Source organism: Brachyhypopomus gauderio, chromosome 19 (genome assembly GCF_052324685.1).
Source record: "Brachyhypopomus gauderio isolate BG-103 chromosome 19, BGAUD_0.2, whole genome shotgun sequence".
Taxonomy (NCBI): domain Eukaryota; kingdom Metazoa; phylum Chordata; class Actinopteri; order Gymnotiformes; family Hypopomidae; genus Brachyhypopomus; species Brachyhypopomus gauderio.
In genome coordinates, this window is record NC_135229.1 from 13,974,038 (window position 1) to 13,994,759 (window position 20,722).

A 20,722-nucleotide genomic window follows, 5' to 3' on the forward strand; every position below is an offset into this window, starting at 1 on the left:
ATATATATATATATATATATATATATATATATATATATATATATATATATATATATATATATATATATAAAATCAGACAATAATATCGTTTGTGCATATATATATATATATAAATATAATATATATATAATTTGCCTAGAAACGATTGTTTGAATCAATGAATCTGAAACCTATGGTTGTACTCCAGATTAATTAAATATGACAAAGCAGACTTATTGCCCATGATAAAATCATATTAGGTCTCCACACAACAGATTGGCTGTGGTAGCATCCACAAATGGCTTTTGTGAAGACTGGATGCGAACAGTAACCAGTCTGTTGTTTATGTTGGGTTGACTGGTATTCCATTCTGACAAAGTGCTATCACTGTATGCAAATGAGCTCACAGGACTTGAATATGAGCACTAAATATGCCTTCCTGAGTTAATTTGGTTTCTTGCTGAATGCTTCTCCTCAGTGGCCGTATTCAATAGTGGATTTATTTTTTGTCCTCTGTGATGTTACATACACCCTTGTCACTTACACAACATCCTCAAGGCACATGATATGAGACCAAGATAAATCTTCACAGTACATACTGTCATGCAGAAAACTGCTTCATCTGATCAGCATGCATTACAAATGTTCACGTTAAAAGAGGAAATAATATACATACACGTTTGTCCAGCATTTTTTTTTAAACACTGGACAAAAACATTGTAATTGTTAGAAAGAATTAACATCGCTGCAGTTTGCTGCCTCTTATTCATGAACGTCTGTGTAAACCTAGTTCGAGTGAGTGACACAGCATCGCCCTCTGCTGGATGAAGACAACGGCACTTTATATTAAAACATCACTTGAGTTTGTGGGGCGAATGTTATTGGTCCATTCCGTTTTCTTAACTGCCATATAGTACAGACTTCGGTGTTTTCTGTGGTACATGAAATGGTTGTTTATCTGTATATAACCTATTATCTGCAAAAACCTAAGTACAGATCACACAGGTCCTCTCTTGTGACCTTTTATTGACGTTTTTGGCAGGACAGCTCCTGTATTCCATCATGCGTGCCTTTTCGTATGTATTTATGAGAAGGTGTTAAAAGAATTTGTCTTCATTTGCATCGTTCTGTACAACAAACCATACTTTTATAGAGTAAAATATGCAAGTACAAGCGAGTTCTCAGGTTTTGTACAACTTGAAAAGCACTTTTATGGCTTATTTTGTTGGACTTTCTCGTCGAGTCTTATTTTGGAACATTTCTCCTGTATCGTTTCATCGCCAGGGAAAGAATGCAGTAGCTCAACGCACTAGCTTTACCAATTAGTACTCATATTTACAGCGCATGATTCATCCCATTACACACAATAGGATGTGAAAACGTCCCATAATGGATATATAACCTGCACAATTATAGTGTATGACAATCCAGAGCGATTTCTGCATTTACTCACTCGGACGTCTTTTCCTCAAACTGGTAGTTTGTGACCGTGCAACAATATGATTTTTATTGTATCATTATCTTGAAAATAGTGTCTGGATTGTTCCAAACAGTACACTTCCGTAAAAAAATCAAATAAACGTGTTTGTACAGGAGCGCACATGCATTATTCATGAGCACACCACACAGCTGATGCTCGAGGGTGACGTCAAGTTGCTGTGACGCATCAGAAGCGTCATCGTCAGCACGAGCTCGACCGTGCGCTCGCGGACGCTCCACTTAACGTCCAGGCCCGTTTTGCACCCCGACGTTCTCCAACACTCCTCACCCCCCCCCCCCCCAAACCTGCTGATCTAGGTTTGTGCAGAACTCTCTAGTCTCAACACTTCTTAATGTAGATCTGTGTTCTCAGGACCAATGACATGGCACAGTATTTACCTTAATGCAAAACAGGCAAATTCCTTTAAAATGACCACACCAATAAGTTTGCAGTCCATCTGTGCTTCACTGTAGTCCTGGAGAATCAACTTAAGAAAAGTAGGCGGTGTGTAACATGCGTTGTGAACAAGCGGCTGATTAAATTACACCCCTTACACCAATTACCAAACTCACGTGTCCTTCAAGTGCTTCTCGTTTGCAGGAACACCCACTGACCACTAGCTGGATTAACACCAACACCAACACAAAAACACCCGACACTTGAATTTGATAAGATCTTTATTTTTATTAGACAAAAATGTCCCAAGTGCACCTGCCAAGAAAAAAAGGTATAGAATTAGAAATGAGTAAACAAATACCCCCCTCTCCCCAAAACCTAGTTTGTAGCACAAGGCAGTTCATGCCTACAGCAGTGTGTCCTATACCACCAGCACCGTAAAGATGAGGCTGGCCTGCAGTGAGGCACTGCACTGAAAACACATCGCTCCCTAGACAACATCCCATCACACAGAAACCAACACCATCATCCTTGCATCTATTTATTTATTTATGCATCTACAGAACACTCAAGGAGCCCCGAACTGCAGGCCAAGGTAAGTGCTGCAAAGACAACAGTGAGGAGCCTGTTGATCTACAGAACATGGCCTCTCCCTGCTGCAAGATCTATAAATGCAGAGTGCTGCTGCATGCGTAAACCCTCTCTCTTTGTTTTGGGGCCGAACAAACTCCGCATGCATTACAAACCATTCAAACTAACGAGTTGTGATGCATCAAACTAAATGCTCTCAATAGGTTTCCTGCATGTGCTAAAAGGGAACATTGACTTTAGACTGAAGCTAACAGACTTTGATCCTGAAACCTGAAGGCCCTCAATGACAAGTTACTGACAACCTACACAACCAATATCAATGCTCTCAAAACCATAACTGGCAAAACAATAGACGCAGAAACTGTAGTTTTGGACACGTGTTGTGTTCTTCTGCCCACCATGCGGTGTTAGTTCATCCTCCGTACGAGACGGTTGATCTGGTCCTCACGGTTCCCAGCGTCTCCTCCCTCCACAAAGTGGGTGGTCTTCTTGTTCATGCCACCACGTGGAGACGACAGCTTGAAGGGCCACAGGAAGTTGTTGGCGGACTTGAAGTTCTTCCCCACGGTGTAGATCTCGTGGATGAGATCTTCAACGCAGATGATTCCGTGCCCACCTGGGAAATACATGAGAGTTGAGTGGTGTGTACAGAAGGGGGCAGCAACATCCTCAAATTTAGATTTTGATCAATCGGAGGACAGTGGCGCATTAAAAAGGTTGATCCTGGCCCAAACAGAAATCAAATCCAAGTTAGTCAGCCATACATGGTATGACTGATGTTTCTGACAACCTGTTCACATGAAACGACTCAATCACAAGGACATAATATCTAAATACATGAGAAGAGACGTATCAGCCTGGATTAAACAGCACTGGGAGGAACCGAACATCAACAGTATTCTTACCGAGGTTCTTCTCAATGAGCGAGTTGTCTGTCAGAGGGATGCGCTGTTTATTGATCTTGCCATATCCACGCTTGTAGATCAGCTCACGCACGGATTTCAAGTTGGGATACCTACATTAAAAGAGACACACAGTCATTAAATTGTAGTGGGCCAACTATGCTGCTACCCCCTGTGGGCGAATGTGGGTCAACTCATCAATCCCTTGTGCAAGACTCCCCAAACTTCACACTCCCTCCAACACGATCAACACGAAACTGCTCTGGATCAGACAAATGCTGTTGTCCATCTGTCCAGGTGTCTAAACGATTAGCAGTTCATTCCTTTAGATTGCTTAGAAACAAATCCAACGTGAATCTTCATACCCCCAGGCGATGTAGGGCTCTGCGATCCTCAGCATGTTGATGGAGGCCTTGTTGAGCTTGACGAAGACACCGTTGAAGATCTGGCGGAGGCGGAGAAGCTGCAGCACTTTGCGCACTTTGGGGGCGACACCGTTGATGCTGGGGGAGAGACGGAGAACACGCCATTAACATCTCCCCACGCAGAGGACCGGAGACTGTTCAACAAGCTCTGGTGGTTTCAGAGAAACTGGCATATTTTCAGAGGAATCACCACGGTCGATAAGACGGGGAAAAAAGAGCAACATCATTAACCACCGAGACGCCAGGAAGGAGGTAAAGGAACTCCACCCCCAAAGATGCCCTCCCAAGATCAGCTATGGCACCATTTTGGGGGTGAAAGAATCCTTTAACAACATTAAAGAACCTGGAGCGCCCTCACCCTCTAATCCTGATCACAAACGCCAGTTTGGGCTCAGCGGGGACGTAGAAGTTGCCGGCTTTGCGAGCCATTCTGTGCATGCGAATCTCACGCCGGTACATCTCCCGGTATTCCTTGTGGTAGGACTCTGCCCTCTTGAAGATCAGCTTCCGAGTGACTTTGCGGGTCTGGGAATACAAGCAACAACCAGGTCAGAGTCTCTCTGAAAACACACAGTACATACAGAAGAGGTGAGGACTCGGAGGTACTGACCTTCTTCTCAGCTTTGCGGGCCTTCAGACGCATGGCCCGGACCGTCGCATAGCGTTTCCTCTTCTTCAAGAGGCTTTCGGGGACCGACTGAACCTTCTTCTTTTCCCTAAAATAAAGCAAAAGAAAATGGCAGTTGGTGTACCTGGCCTCTTACAGCAGGTAAACTGGGTTATCCATAACACACAACAAACACCTGACACCTGTTTTGAGAATTGTGCAGTAGTTTTCAATGCAACAACTAAATCAGATGCTCCAGTAACCCTAAATCGCCCCCACTCTTACCAAACCCACCTCTTGTTGTTACCAGATAACTTGATAAATACAAAAACTCACTGTGGCAAATATAAGGGGTTACAACCACAAACAGACCAGTTCAATCTCTTTAACAGGATTAATGCTGGTGTGGGTTTACATGTCTGCCCACACTGCTGCCAACATTACACCAATGTTAGCTAGCTAGTTAGGGATTTACACTATACACTGGCCTGTTTACACCCACACGGCCACAAATTCATTAAAATGTCAAACTACGCGATTGTTATCCATATAAAACCTCGTTTGTCAACGCCAACACTGGTTAACGCCATTAGAGATTTAGGCCATTTTAACACGTTGCTGCAGCTCAGCCGGGCTAGCGCAACAAACCCACGATCAATGAGGATTTTGTGTTTAAATATCTTACCACGCTCTCTAATATATACTTCATTACATGTACGGGTGTTTTAACTGTCATTTCGGTTTGCGAACATCTGACAAAACGCAACACTCGACCTGATGGGAGACGATTTAAATGACAAGATTTTCAACTTACGTTTCACCCGCCATTGTCCCCACAGTAAAAGAGAGTTTTACGCATGCGCAGAGGTCTTATAAGTTCTTAAACTTCCGGTCAGGATTAGGTGTACATTTATGTTGCCTGATTTGTATAAGCAAGCGAGTTGGTCGCGTTTATTCTATTAACAATAAAACAAATACAATTTATTGCGTTATATACAAAGTTAACGTGCTTTGTAGTGATGACAATATTTTAAAACTGTTCGCCAAAAACGCATTTTGGTTTTTTGTTGTTCTCTATCTCTGGCATCAGGAATGCTTTCGGTCAGGCGAGGACGTCTGATCTTCACATCATGGTTATGGAGGACTGTGGGTGGAGATGCCGTGTAAATCATGTAGGATTTGACGTCGGCTGTTCACGTCCATGCAAAACAGGCATGTGTTAAAAAGTTGGACACAGATTTCTGTGGTGCAGAACGAAAGTTTCTCCAACTGTACAGAATTTGAGAGGGTTTTTGACAGGCAACTTTTATAATGAGGAGAATCGCTTGTGTTAATACATTTATGTCCTTTACAGACCACCATGGCATTTCTGCCCAAGATGCTGCATGTAGATCAGGGACACATTGTGACTGTAGCCAGCTCCCTGGGTCTGTGTAGCACTGCTGGTGTGGACGTATCGTGTCACAGTTTCATAAAAGTACCATGAACATCTTTTGAGAAGCTCTAAACTTATTCAGTTGTATTAAACAATGATTGCATCATCTGTTATATTTACTACAGGACAATTGTGCAAGCAAATTTGGTGCCATAGGGTTCCACGAGCCCCTGAGTCTCGAGTTAAAGGAAACCAATACAGATGAGATAAAGATGACGCTGGTCTGTCCATTCCTGGTGGACACAGGAATGTTCAGAGGTTGCGGAATCTGGTTTATAACCACCCGGATTGTCACTCGTAATATGGATTAATTAATTAACTTGTTTACTGTTAACTTTGACAGTTTTATATAGCACTTTTCATACATAGTGACAATTCAAAGTGCTTGAAATAGGTAATAATGGCTCACTTGATATTTGCACAGGGAGAAGATCTCATCGTTTATCCCTCCTTTGAAGACGGAGTACTGTGTGGAACGTGCTATGAGAAGCATCCTCACAGACCTGCCAGTGGTCTGCACACCACGCGTCACCTTCATGAAAATGTACGTGTCACCCAATCTGTGCTTCATTCATGATTCATTCTTCTTCTTTTGCAAGGTGTACTTTCTTTTAGCCGTTCATTAAAGATACCGTGTGTGTGCGTTTCAGGGTTTTGCCATTTGATGCCATTGTGTGCATGTAGCGTTTCCTTGGTGCCGATAAATGCATGTATCCCTTCCTGGCCCAACGGGGCGAGACCTGAGGTGGCCTGTGTCCCGTTCACACAGCACCAATGTGAGCATATTGTAGTTATTGAGGTGCCTATGTTTTTAAGCAAGATAATTTCAGTATTGGTGATATAAAGTACACTGATAATCTTATTTGATTATGAATTGTGCAGTATGTTACTGTAAGAATGTACATAAAGACTTATTTATATATCATTTATATATACATACATATATTTTCTTGACATTCATCTCAACATTTTGACAAATGATTATGTTCCCTTATAGCTGAAGTCTTGTGACTTCACTGGTACCATAACAACACAAAACATTTTGTGTATTCAAAGGATACGTTATACAGGATTGATGCAATAAAGATTTTATATATTAAAATTGTTTCTATGTGCGTTTGTCTCATTGTGTCACTACTGATTGTTGCAGAAAGATCTTCAATATTCTTTTGCATTATATTTAGTATCATATAAGTACTCTTTAGTATTACATCTAGTACTATCTATATTATTTTTCTTTATTATGTATTTATCTTATAAGCAATAATACAATCTTGCATTGTGTTGCTAATTACAGACAAACACATCTATCCCGGTTATTTGCATTCAGTTTCTGAACATGAAACCCCTGATATTATGAGAGTAACTTTCTCAACACGGCACTGATCCAAGTGTTTCGGACGCAGCAGGGTTTCTGCTCGAGTCAGCATCCCTGTTGGGCTCAGAATGGTCTACCACACAAAACGTCCAGCCATTAGTTACCCTCTGGACACACAGTGTGTGTTTGGGGGGGGGGGGCTCTTCCTATAGAATGACAACATGGACGTTTGTAATGCAAATGTTTTTGAAAGCCACAGTAACATCTCTCCATTCACTCACACATGAAGCCACATGGAATAAATCATTGCGTTAGAAGTTCCTGGTTCCCCTCTCCACAATGTGCTAATTAGCTTCCACTGTCATGGTAACTTATACTGGGGATTTATATTAGAGCTAAATTTGTAAAGCTGTAATACTGAATGAACCTCTAACATTTTAACTGTAGATCAACAGACAAAGCTACACTTCTGAGGTTGATTTAGAGGTGGTTATCCTAGTTTATTACATTTCTAAATCATTATAAATCACAACGATATTCACTCTATAACTAAAAGATTGTGTAAACGTCTGAGGAAACCAGGCCTGGACTCCTAATACTTCCATGTTACTAAGGTACCTGTTTTGTCACTATATAGAGTATGAACTATGGCATCACCGGAAATCTCACAACTGCGGGTTGTCTGCATTACAGCATCAGACTGGTAGTTACACTAGTTCCTCTACTATGATAAGAGTCAAAGGTCAGACTGGCTGCGTATAACCTGGTTCCTGGAGGGGAATTAAGTCCCTCATGGAAATGAATCACAGGAGAGCAGGAGTGGATCAGAGGATCCTCTCGAGACCGAGCTCAGGTTCTCCACAGAACGCATGCGTGCCTAATTAAAAAAATGGATGTTGCACCTTTAGAGTGATACGTCCATCATGAATCCTCTCAGAACATGCTCTTCTGGCTCTGCATGTATGGTTAAAGCATATCTATTTTATACTTTGCCAAAGTAAGAACTAAATTATGTTTCTCAGTAAAAGCACAGATATTAGTCTGGTTCCTAGATTCTAGCATACATCTAAATGTTTGGTTGTTGCCTGCATTATTCAGTTAACTGAAAAGAATGATGAATGATCAGATTAACTTCTGCAGTGCAGCTCCACAAGCATTAAGAAGAAAGGACCACTGAACGTGTTGTCTCACGTGGTCTTCAACATTAGCAGGTTAAGATGTGGACTGAAGCCAAGAGTCAGCGTTAGAGCTCAGCTCAAATGGATGCCATTTGAGCTGTTCAATTTGAATGTCAAATTGAGCTCCGTCAAGTTAATGAAATATTGAATTACTAAATCTGTCTACTGGATTCACTCACCTGCCAACAGTGACACCATCATTCAGTTTTAATAGCCGGAGGAGTCAAAAAGACCTGACAGTTAAACTACATTATTCTTAGTTCTACACCTTAGCAAAGCAACGTGGACAGTGTACTCACCAACCATAAGAGTTTTAATGTTGTCTTTAAACTTAATTTAGATTAAACTTTTCCTGATTACTGCTCATTATTCAGCCTCCATTAGCTCTGTGCAGAACCAATAGGAAAAGGATTTAAACCTGAATTAACTAAGTCCTCTGTGATGTGTCCATAATTCACTACCTCCTTACCTCCACCTCACAGAATCATTCTGGCCACAGGAGGTTCACATTTGGAAAACCACTACCATAGTCCTAAAGTATCAGAGACTCAATATCTCAAACCATGACAAAATATATTGGTGATGCAAGTAATGTTTAATAGGATTTCAACCCTTTTTACTGCACAAGTATTTATGTTGTATTCAAACTAACTGAATTATTAATGTAATGTAAAAATTCAGTACTGTTTCAACAACTTACTAATGACCTACCAAGTTCACCATTAAGTGTTTTTAGTGTTTCAGTCATGCGGAAGGACTCCTGGTCTATCTGAGACATTCTCAAGTACATTTCTGGATTTTGGTATATGGTTTGTTCACTATCCTGAAACATTACCTGGAAATGAAATGAAACCAAGTCAAAGGTCATGCATATTGAAACAAATCTCAAGGGTTCTAATGTAATAAATATATCGGCTGCTCTTATCAAATTGTTACTTGTGTCTCTACATGAAGCAATTATCAAAACCCAAAGCCGTAGTAAAGAGACAAAACCGTTCTTCTTCCTCATAAACGATGAGGCATCATGAAACCTATTAATGCTAAGTAGGTAATGCTAATTGCAACTGCAATTCTGTGTCATGATTCTTCAGGGCAGAGGTTTTCAGCATGCCCAATACCAATGATTATACTGCCCTCTACGGGCAAGAGTAAGCTCTAACAAAGGAGTCTAAAAAATGCTTGCCTAGCACTGCTGAGGTCCACTGCGTTGCATTCGGTGTGCTTTTTGAGTGAAGTTGGTTGCTAACTCCATTGTCTCAAAAGTATGCTCCATATGAAAACGGTTTAGGTAAAAGTCCATCACCTGACAAACGCTCAGATTACGTCAGTGCATGAATTAAATGCGAGGAAGCTGCAGTCATTTCAAAATATATTATTTTTTTAATTAGAACCTTTTGTTTAAATAAAGTTAAATAACAAAAAACATAACCTATATCACACAAATTCAAATTAGAGTTACTAGCCTTAAAGCCCCAGACATCCTTCTGAGTCCTGCCACAACAGAAGCCTTTTAACCATCATATCTTGAGCAGCTCCTGTTAACACACTCAGCTCTGTTTCCAGGCAGTTGCGGAGTTCTAATTCACAACTGGGGCTTTAAATGGCGGAGAACAACTACCAAAGAAAAAAGCCTTTCCCAGCACTGCAATATTTAAGAGCATTCACCTATTAAACCAGAAACATAAAATCCATACAGAACCTGAAGTAACAGCATTACAAGAGAGATTAAGTGGCTGTTTTTTTTTTTTTTTGTTTTTTTTCCTTCACTAAAATCAATTCCTTGCAGGCGGTGGGGAGGAGGTGTGTGCATAAAGAATGCGTGGACCTTGGCCAATGCCAATTCCTTAATTTCATATCATTATGTATAGTAGCAATAAATAACCATCTGCTGAAATAGTTCTACTAATCCAATACAAACACATTATTACCTGGAATTTGGGTTCTGGCCAAACAATGGTTTCATTACTCTACAATGACTTAGAATAGTGTTCATTTCCTACATTTCACAGTGCATATTAAAGTGAGACAAAAAAAAACCAGAAGCTGTCTTTGCTTATAACGCTTGATCCCTTACAGTCGTTTTCTGATTACACACTTGTCTATCTTGGATACCTTAAGCATGCTTAAATGATTATTGCACAGAAGGCATCAACCTGACAAGGCTTCTGAGAGAGAGTGAGAGAAAGAGACAGAGAGAGAGAGAGAGAAAGAGAGAGACACAAGTTTTATAATTTTACCATTACCAAATGCAAATAAAAAAGAAACTATTGAAGAGATGGAGTACAGTGCAGGGGTTTGGAGTTTGTGAAGTGTTTGGGGCACTGGACTCCCATACACTGCAACCACTGCTTTGCTTCATAATATGCACATGTAGATTTACATTCCTGTAGAGTTATGCCTGGATTTCAGCCCGCTGAAGTGCACCGTCCCAAGGCCATTTCCCAAGTAGCCACAGAGGTCTGTTTGCTCAGTCTAGCGCCGAAGACTGAATATCAAAAGTGCAGATGTACCACTAGTGAGTCTGTTTCACTTACAGTTTACTAAATGTCCAAGCACTAGCATGTATCATCTGCAAAGAGAAAGAAAACATGATTGAGGAACAAACAGGGGAAAAAAACAGCAGCTCAGTCAAGCCTTGAAATAATTTGTTGAATTTAAATCACATTAAAAAACTAGGCAATAATGTGTTAAATCTTTGTGTTAATTTTCTAAGCTGCTAAAGCCATAAATCTCTACATGTGAGAGCTGTCTTCTAGAACAATGGACTTACCATGATACCACCACTTTGTTTTCTTTGGGTTTTTGTTACATGTCCGTACATAAAATGAGTTATCTGGTGGGCGTCGCTGCAGGAAAAGTTAACAGAGAAAACAAAAACACAACAACCGACATCAAAATGATTTTCATTCATCATATGCTTCTTATTATATGGTCTGTTTAAACCACCAGAGCCACTATATTCACCTTTTCTTTGCAACTTGACAACATGCTGATAATGCTAAGACACACAGACTGAACAGAGAGCGCTGGGGACCAGTCCTCGGTTAAAATGGACAGGCAAATATGCCCATTGCTGTACACGTGCGGATGGACGGGAATATTCTCTCCAGTAAACATTACCTGTTGAAGACGGAGGGGGAGAGGATTACCAACAAAGCCTTGCACTAGACTTAACAACTTCATTCCACTCACGAAACGTACCTGAGGCGAGTCAAAGGGATAGCGGTTGCTGAATTTGAAGAGGAGTTGGAATTTTTCACCCTCGTACAGAGTACCAGCAGCGCCCTCCATATCTATAAACCACCTGGACAAGACAATACAGACAAGAAAATCAAACCTACTAATTTATGCTTGCATGTATGAGTAATATAACAAAACATTCTGCATTTAAAAAACCTGAGAATGTGATTCAACACCTAGGTCAAACGCACTGTGGATATCAGAGTATTTACAGCTTGCTTCAGAATAATAGGTTTTACCTTTCTTGTCTTATTTCTGTTATTCTTTTTAGTGAATCTTCTGGTGAATGTGTGATTATAAACTGGGACACTTACTCTGTGATTGTGTTTTGCACGCTCCTTTCATTCAGCGTCATCCCAGGGGGGGGATCACTTTGCAAAGCCAACAGTTCTTTTTGCAGCCTTTTCTAGAGGGTACAAAAACATTGAAATAAAACGCATAAATATAAGTAAACAACACCAAATCTTGAAAGCACACCCGAGACACTATTAGAGGAAACACCGCTACGAAGTTGCACGTACGGTTCGCAAACGGCTCCCTACTCAAATACCTGAGATAGCTAGCTAGGTTAGCTGTTAGCACCATCACCTGACCTCCACTACCCTCACTTCCTCCAGTCATCAAACCCTCAACATCAGACCAGTGTTCAGACTACAGGACTATTACAGGACTACTACAGGACTACTACAGGACACTAGTGTCCCCAACACAGACACTGTGCTCGCTTTAGATCTGTGTGGATGTTGTTAGCTGCCATAAAACACCCGAGCTAACAGCTAACGACACGCTTGTCAAATATCTGCGACTCCACAACTCCATTAATGACCAGCGCTTTAATGACGACGGACATAAAGAAGATGGGAGGAAATATTCGCTCATAACGAGGTGAGAAGACCGTAACGGTTGGGATTTACTCGACTGTTTACTGTAGGCTGCCACTCACCTGCATTGACGCCATGATGGAACCCCCCTAACTGGATAGGCGAGTGGACGCGTGACGTCTACACGGTGGACGCGTGACGTCTGCACGGTGGACGCGTGACGTCTACACGGTGGACTCGTGACGTCTGCACTGCTTACAGACCCCTTCTGTGCATTCAGTTATAACCTTTTGAGTGCATTGTAGACTCCACTATGATACTCTGAAAGCAAATAATACTATTGGACCAATTGTATTATACAGTGCGTACTGCTGAAACAAATACTTTTAACTAACCTCTTAATTACATTACCGAAATATGTTTTAATGCATGTTTTAGCTCCCAGACAAGATTCTTCCTGAATGAAACACCGCCGCTTTTAGAAGCAGGAATGTTGCACAGCTGCTCCGACTGACGCGGACGGGTGTGTGTGACTCACCGCGCTTACCCGCGTGTGTAGGGGACACAATGAGAAATATTCAGTGGGGAGCTTCAGAGTAGCCTTCTCCCGTGGGGACGATAATAAATAAGTTGATAACTCGATAAGGGCTACTGCATTTCCCCTTAATTTAAACCAGATTCTGGTCTTAGGAGCTTTGCCATAATGTCCCTTCGATAAGTTAAAATACTGAACAAAAGTGGAAGTAAAAAGTTCAGACTTTTGTCTAGGTCTGAATTAGCCCTGTTTAGTTATTTTAGGCCTAGATTGCATTATATTGCAATACAAATTCTAGGTACACAGCTGTTTTGTAGCACGCGACAGGGACAGAAGACCCAAATCGTATTTGTTCTCACGGTCAGTAAAACGTCACACTCATTTACATACGAGCATTGGCTCCTATTTACACATTGCCACTTCTGGTGTAAAATGTACACCACAATATGTGCATTAGGCCAAATTAATAAATAAATAAAGTGGTGAAAATTATAATTCATGGCAGGTCCATCCATTGAAGAAACATTTAATTATCATTTCCCTAGTGCAATATTAACATGTAATCAACATTATCACGGTTAGTCCTGACAACTGTTGAGCAATGCAGAGGGCTTTCAAGACACCACAGACAATAAGCTGAAGAGGGAAAAAAAACAAAATACATACACCCAAGATATTTGTCAGGTCTTTATGTGGCAAAAATGTTCAAATTAGGTAATTACAGTGATTACACATGAACAGATAATGGCATGGTTACTTTATTTCTGTACCTTGCAAGAATTTAATGAATTCAGCCATACAGAAAGAAAATAAGAAAACCAGTTTAGGTATGTACTGATAACTATGATTAAAAAAAGTAATATAAGAAAATACTGCGGTCACTCATTTTAATGTTTCTTCGTCTACTTTACTCACAAAAATTCAGTAATGTGGGGAACCAAATAAATACATTTCAGAGATTGTATGTTTGTTCTTCTCCATACAGAAGAGCTTAAACGTGTTTAACAATCCAAGAAGTTTGCTGCCATCAGAAGTTCTAAGGCGATCTCAGGAGCAATGGGGAATTCTGGGATTTCTGTGGAGCTGTTTGTGTATCGTACTTTATATGTGAAATACATGCAGACCTTGGAGAGAACGTGAGAGGGTATCTCTCGGAAATTTACTTCATTGGTTTCATTTTCAGCAAACTGGCCTGTAGTGAAAAGATAAATTCATGTAAGAAACAGACAAAGTACGGTCTTTCAAACACAGCAAAAATAAAGAGGAACACATCAAGTCAAGAAAAAGCATTCAATCATTAAAAAATTATATCACCACAATAGCATGATAATTTTATTGTTATTCATCAAATAACCTCACTATAGCAGATATTCTGCATTTGGCAGAAAATAAAAACTGATAGATAATGTGCCACCATAAGACATCAGTAGAGCTGCTTGTTAATGTCACTACCCACCAGGCCCACTCAGCATGGCTTTAATCGTTCCAGATGTCAATGCGTGTTCTCTCTTCACAATGAACTCGTGGCCATCAGAGGAGATTAACTTCACATACATGGCATCTGGCCCTTCACAGCCACCATACGTCTTCTCTTCACAGTCTAAAAAGTCAGTCAGATCATGAAAAGTTTTGAACATGTGACATTATTTATTTTTAATAGTTCTACATAACAAACTAGATTCAATTAAGCAAGGCAAAATGACATCTCATTACATTAACCGATACTGTGAATGTGTACACAGATTTGTTTAAATCTGTGTAAATAAGATTTGCCAGTAAGCCCACAATATAACGTAACATATATTTGATGAGAAACGGTAATTGTAACTACAAATGCTTGACTGTGATGCATAATGTACAGCCTACCACACAAAAATAACCTGATTAAAAACAGATGTTTTATTATTGTTTTAGCATATATTTAATATGTGCATATATCGAAACCACAATTAACTAAGAAACTGTTTTCTCATAAAGAACATCCCATTTACCCTGAATAAATAACATTTATAAAATTACAAACAAAAATAAAAACTAAATAAGAAACCAAATGTTTCAAAAACATCTATATTAATTTAACTATTCAAACAGTACTGCTGTTCCAATAAGATAGAAAATGAATTTGAGTTTGAATTTGAATATGAATTTGATTATTGATATTATTAATAGAGGACTTCCTCAAATCAAATGTAACATAACGCATCTTAGCCTGGTCTCAAGCTTATACAAATCACTTGTCCACCAATGCAAAAATTATATTATTAAATTTTTACCACTTGAATGCTATATTACACCAGGATTTAAGACCAAGTTAAGGAAAAAAATATTACAAATACTTCAAAGACTGAAAGATTTTCTTTAGTTATCTTCAAGATTAATTGATCATCATGAATTGTCCTTCATAGTAGCATTCTTAACTGAAAATCTGACACTATAAAACATCTTCAAACTGACAGTGCTGATAAAAAGATACCTTACACACAGACAATGTATTATCTATTCGTCTCGCAGAATGTATGACTTACAATGACTTAGTATCTCATAATAATGAGATGAGATGCCAACTCAATTTTGAGATATTAAGCCATAATTATGAGATACTAAGTCATTATTATGAGATACCAAGTCATAATTATGGGATACTAAGTTTGTAAGTCATTATTACGAGATACTAAATCATAATTATGAGAAAGTAAGTCATAATTATGAGATACTGAGTCATTACTATGAGATTGTAAGATACTATATGGACTTTTTTCTTCTTCAAGCGGTGTGAAGGGGCTTCCACACGTGTGTGAGTGTTCATGAAGGAATGTGTTGACCTGTCAGCCCACCAGCCACCACCTAAAGTAAAGAAGATTATCGCTTACCCATAATGGTTCACCTCCTATCTCTGAAAATATGAACAAAATGACATTAGTAAGTAAAAAATAAAAAGCATTGGTTAATTAAAATGTTCATTTCAGCTAACTCCAAATGTCCTAAAAACTGGTTTAAAATACTGTTTGTATTCAAACTGGTACGGAATGTGTATTCCTAGTAAACTGTCACCCACACCATTTCTACGAAGACAAAACACTTTGATAAATATATCTGCATAAGAGCGTCTGTTAAATCCAGTGAATGTAAATATAGCCCAGCGATGTCCTGACTAATATTATGTATTAACTACATGTGATGAGTGTTGTGTTTTATACTGGAAACCCATGTTAGCCTGTTAGCATGTTAGCTGCTGTTAGCATGTTAGCCTCCTTACAGCTGTTATCTACCGCGGAACGCAGCTAAGCTACCTAGCTAGCTGACTCACGTAAATCTTAGCCAGAAGTATATGCTCTAGAATATGTATAGGGAGAGTGCGATAATTTCTTGTTGAACACATGTGTTGCGTGTACTGTAAGGTCGTGTGTGTTTACCTCGGGACCGCGTTACTCGACGTGTTTTCACCACAAATCTCAAACGTTTCCAGCGACTGCCTGTTGTCTTGTGCCCACAACAGGAAGCAGGAGCCCGTTCCAGACAGCCACTTCCGCTGCCACACTTCAAAATATAGGTCTTTGATGAAACGGCTTTGTAAATGTATTTTAGAAATTAATGTCAGCTTTACTATCACGTGTCATGTGTAATGTGGGGAAATTAAATATGTATTGACATGGGAATCAGTTTATCGCACTTTATTATTATTTTTTATATAACTTTTGCAGTTGTCTTCCACGCTGATAGTGGCGCGCTTCCATATGCCGGAGTCCTCGTAGCGCTTTTCAAACTGTTCCGGGTGGATTTGAGCACGTTAGCTTGCGATGCGGCTGTTTGAAAACGCTTTAAAAATGCACCAGTTACGTGTTTTATTAGGGTCGCAGTATATCTCAAGAAACCTACAGATATTGAGGGGCATATGCCGTGGTAGTGCTCACCTGTGCACCCCTCTCACACCAGGCCAAGGCCCCCACACCTGTGCACCGACACTCGCTCCCCAGGTCAAGACACTCTGGCCAGCACAGCGGGCACTTTCAAAAGAGACCAGAACGGTGAATATTTGGAAATTCTACATTATATCATTTACCGTATTAAAATGAGACGAGTAAGCAGGAATCCTTTGCATAAATCTTGGCTAGTTAGCAGTAACTGACCTAATGGATGTCCTAAATCGTGAGAGGGTCAATTACTTGGGTTGTCACCTTAAGTGTCAAAGAAACCAAATCAGAGGGAACCAAATATTTTATTTGTATTTTATTGTGCTATGAGTAATGCTATAGTCTCATCCAGTAGTGGTATGGTTAATTGGTCATTTACAGCATTTTGATTAGCTAGGAACGGTTACACATGGGGTCTGTACCTAAAGTTATACAGCGCTGCGTGTATGAGAACTCTATCCAACTCTTGTTCCAGAGGGGCGGGTAAAGGTTACAGCCGTTATCACCACTTGAATTCATAAGACCTGAGGCAAGGAAATTGTTCAAAATAGTATTGTTTGCATGTTGTTCAAAGCTTTATCTCAGAGAGTATGCACTTACTTTGGAAGGTTCATTCCTAGACTTCTGGACGATGCTATTCCGCCCAGTCTACCAGCCCTGAGGACGGCATCTTGATCTACACCGGGAATCTGGGGAAGACCGTGCTTGGTACGTCTCCTTTTATTCTTTCTTCACGGGCTTTAAAATCTCTTCTAGATTGTCACGTTTGGATTATATGAGCATTTCTATTTGCAAAATGACCCAAAGATTAATCTTACTCGTGTTGCTCTCTCAGCATAATATGAGAATAATATATTTGTGTTTGAATTGCAGGAGTGAAGTTTTTCTCCTACTCCAGCAGTATGTTCAGTCTGTGCGTGATGCCCTACATCATGATGAAGAACGGCATGGGGGTGTCCAGTTTTACGATGAAGGTGGCCTTCTGTGGTGTGATTGGCTTCTTCACCTTTATAACGCCGGTTCTCCTTCACCTCATCACCAAAGGCTATGTGGTGCGCCTCTATCACAACAAGGAGACGGACACGTACACGGCCGTCACCTACAGTGCTTTCCTGACGCAGAAGAAGACCGTGTTTCACCAGAGTGATGTCAGAATCCCAGATGTGAGCAGCATGTTTACTTCCTTTTATGTGAAGAAGCAGTCGATGCTCTTGAACCCAATGCTCTTTGACTTGCCACACGACTACAATCACCTTATGGGTTACGATCAGCCGTTCTCATTCGACATGGAGGAGGTAAACAAGCCTGACAAAAATTAACAGGTTTTCTGGCCTGCGTGACTCATTAGTGGTCTTTAAGATTACCGGTCAGATGGGTCTATGATAAACTGTATGCCGAATAGTTAGGTTAATATCGTCTAACTTGTGTAAATTTGAAACTTTTGTAAATAAAATTAAATGTGCCCATTTTCCTGAATTTCTCTTCTTTAATTTATGGTCAGTACATAGAAAAATGCAAGTTTTGTGGATTTAGTTTTATATAAAAAATCAAATTAATGATGAATTTGACCAGATATATCACTGCTTTTTGGTGAGTTTTTTTTCATGAAACATTTAGTGTATTTGACAAACCATAGAACCTGTCATGGATTAATTTCTTCATATGCATCCATATTTGAAACACTTTTTTTGCACCTACAATTCACTAGCATTTTATGGTTAACACGCATTACAGGTGCATCTTTATTCAGTAATTCAATACAAAAAGTGAAACGCACATATAGATTCATGACGGTGATCTATTTCAAGCGTTTATGTTAATCTTGATTATTATTGATTACAGCCAATGAAAATCCAAAATCATCTAAAACAAATTTGAATATTATATAAGAAAAAGTGATTTTTAATTCAAAAGTGGTGTCCTACTAAAAAGTAAGTACAGTAAATGCACTCAGTACTTGGTCTGGGCTCTTTCCCTTCGCACATATTACATCAGTGCGGCGTGGCGTGGAGGTGATCAGCCTGTGGCACTGCTGAGGTGTTCTGGAAGCCCAGGCTGCCTTCATCTTGTCTGCATTGTTGGGTCTGGTGTCTCTCATCTTCCTCTTGGCAATACCCCATATATTCTCTATAGGGTTTAGGTCAGGCGAGATTGCTTGCCAATCAAACACAGTGATACTGTGGTTATTAAACCAGGTATTGGTACCTTTGGCAGTGTGGACAGATACCAAGTCCTGCTGGAAAATGAAATGTTCCTCTCCAAAAAGCTTACTGACAGAAGGAAGCATGAAGTGCTCTAAAATTTCCAATTGAAATTCAATTCCATCCATTGAAAGGCAAATGAAAAAATATCTTTGCTGGCTTTGAGAACCCCTTGAGAAAATGTCCCTTTTGGTTACACTGGAAACTACGTATTGTTCTGCTAGGCATGCCTTCTGAAAACCAATGTGATACATACGCGAAGTGGGTTCTTTATTTAACATTTGTATTTCAGACCAAAAAAGTCATTTGCATTGGATATTTTGATTCTTTTGAATCACACCTGTAAAAACGCTTCATGGAGATGGGGTTTGAGTATGGTACCCCTGTGCACGCACACTTTCTGCAGACCTTATTCATCTCATTCTGGGTGTGTGTTGTGCTGGGTGAGGATTTGCACATAAGTTCCTCCTGTGGTCCTCAGAGTCCATGATTATGTGGTATGAATAAGATGCTAAATAAAAAATACGTACACTGTTTTGTATTTACTTAAGTCATGACAGAAATTAGTGGCAAATGTTTTTTATGCTGCATGTAGACTGTGAAAATGAATGAAATGTGATTGACATCATAAATCAGGATTGTTTTTTAGTACTAGTAGATTTTGTACTATATTAGTATCTATATTAATATGTCTTAATAGTATCTATAATGTTAGTATTTTGAATTTACATCAACATATCTAATTTGAAATAATATTTCTTTTAAAAAGAAATATATTGTTAAATATCTGCTGTGTTTCATTAATATTTTATGCTGTTGCTTAAACATATTGTATTCAGTGTATTACCTGACTGCACTAACCTGTTACAGTGGAATGGACCTAATAAATATTAACTACAGATAACAAGATTATTTTTTTTTATTCCAATACCCAGTTTTTGTTTTAGATCTGAGTTTGAACTCTTAGTAAGATTACAATTTTAAAATAATGCCCTGCAATTGAACTTTTAGTGTTTCACAATTACACATGCTGGAATCAATGTCGCCACATGGTCCAGACGTTGACTGTGGTTACAGTCACCAAGTCTTGTGTAGGGTTCAAAATATGCGATATCATACAAGGATCTGTTGGAACGTGGATCCATTTTCTTGAGGCATGCGGTTAAACAGGTCTTTGGACTCTTATTTGTTAGCTTCTTTGGTATAGGAACCATTCGCAAGTCTTTGATTGCCTTTGACAACATTATGCTGATGTGGTTAGTTTGTCATACAACTACATGTTTCATTTATTCAAATAATTATATTCGCAGAGCTACCATTTATTTTATGCATTCTTTCTCTTTCTGCTTCTGCTATACAGAAGTTTAACCTCAAAGAGTAAAAAAAAATTATGAACCATGTTTCACACCCTCTCCTGCTATAAGAAGATGATTGTGAATATTGGTTATACAGTCTTAACAAAGCTCTTATTAACATACACTACAGTGGACAAATAGCATCTGGATAATAACCTGTATCTTCAAGAACTAGGAGATGTACCATTAGCATGGTGCAATTCTGGTACAGGCATGAAATACTTTACTGTCAGGCCCGTGATACCCGTCTGTCCAATCATGTCTGCCTTAACCCAGATCACTATACTACCTGGAACACCACGGGGGCTCACATGACTCCCCGGCATTCGGACTCACTGACCTATTGAT

The 20,722-nt window shown here is 39.6% G+C and overlaps 5 protein-coding genes and 1 non-coding gene across 6 annotated transcripts; 2 read left to right on the forward strand and 4 right to left on the reverse strand.

Moving 5' to 3' along the window:
- Positions 1–2,118: 2,118 nt before the first annotated feature.
- On the reverse strand, positions 2,119–5,242 carry rpl7 (ribosomal protein L7). The gene is made up of 7 exons (XM_076980960.1): positions 5,195–5,242; positions 4,384–4,489; positions 4,132–4,298; positions 3,714–3,851; positions 3,352–3,461; positions 2,845–3,062; positions 2,119–2,170 (listed from the first exon to the last, which is right to left on the reverse strand). The coding sequence occupies exons 1-6, from the start codon at positions 5,206–5,208 to the stop codon at positions 2,854–2,856; spliced, it is 744 nt and encodes a 247-aa protein (XP_076837075.1). The 5' UTR covers positions 5,209–5,242; the 3' UTR covers positions 2,119–2,170; positions 2,845–2,853.
- Positions 3,922–4,010, reverse strand: LOC143483429 (small nucleolar SNORD12/SNORD106). The gene has a single exon (XR_013122508.1). It is a non-coding gene; the product is annotated as a small nucleolar SNORD12/SNORD106 (small nucleolar RNA).
- A 230-nt stretch (positions 5,243–5,472) lies between the features above and the next one.
- Positions 5,473–6,647, forward strand: rdh10b (retinol dehydrogenase 10b). The gene is given in 5 exon segments (XM_076982224.1): positions 5,473–5,481; positions 5,735–5,833; positions 5,941–6,086; positions 6,240–6,359; positions 6,466–6,647. Coding segments are annotated over 5 exon segments (468 nt in total). The 3' UTR covers positions 6,560–6,647.
- A 3,021-nt stretch (positions 6,648–9,668) lies between these two features.
- On the reverse strand, positions 9,669–12,630 carry ube2wa (ubiquitin conjugating enzyme E2 Wa). The gene is made up of 6 exons (XM_076980961.1): positions 12,495–12,630; positions 11,866–11,957; positions 11,513–11,615; positions 11,276–11,431; positions 11,082–11,157; positions 9,669–10,880 (listed from the first exon to the last, which is right to left on the reverse strand). Exons 1-6 carry the CDS (start codon positions 12,507–12,509, stop codon positions 10,867–10,869), a joined length of 456 nt encoding a protein of 151 aa, XP_076837076.1. The 5' UTR covers positions 12,510–12,630; the 3' UTR covers positions 9,669–10,866.
- A 951-nt stretch (positions 12,631–13,581) lies between these two features.
- Positions 13,582–16,456, reverse strand: elocb (elongin C paralog b). The gene is made up of 4 exons (XM_076980962.1): positions 16,321–16,456; positions 15,778–15,800; positions 14,364–14,507; positions 13,582–14,099 (listed from the first exon to the last, which is right to left on the reverse strand). The coding sequence occupies exons 2-4, from the start codon at positions 15,779–15,781 to the stop codon at positions 13,909–13,911; spliced, it is 339 nt and encodes a 112-aa protein (XP_076837077.1). The 5' UTR covers positions 15,782–15,800; positions 16,321–16,456; the 3' UTR covers positions 13,582–13,908.
- On the forward strand, positions 15,951–18,287 carry tmem70 (transmembrane protein 70; the record flags this gene model as incomplete). Its single annotated transcript, XM_076982225.1, has 4 exons — positions 15,951–16,032; positions 16,841–16,932; positions 17,439–17,526; positions 17,692–18,287. Coding segments are annotated over 4 exons (708 nt in total), but the record flags the coding sequence as incomplete, so codon positions are not given.
- Positions 18,288–20,722: the final 2,435 nt, after the last annotated feature.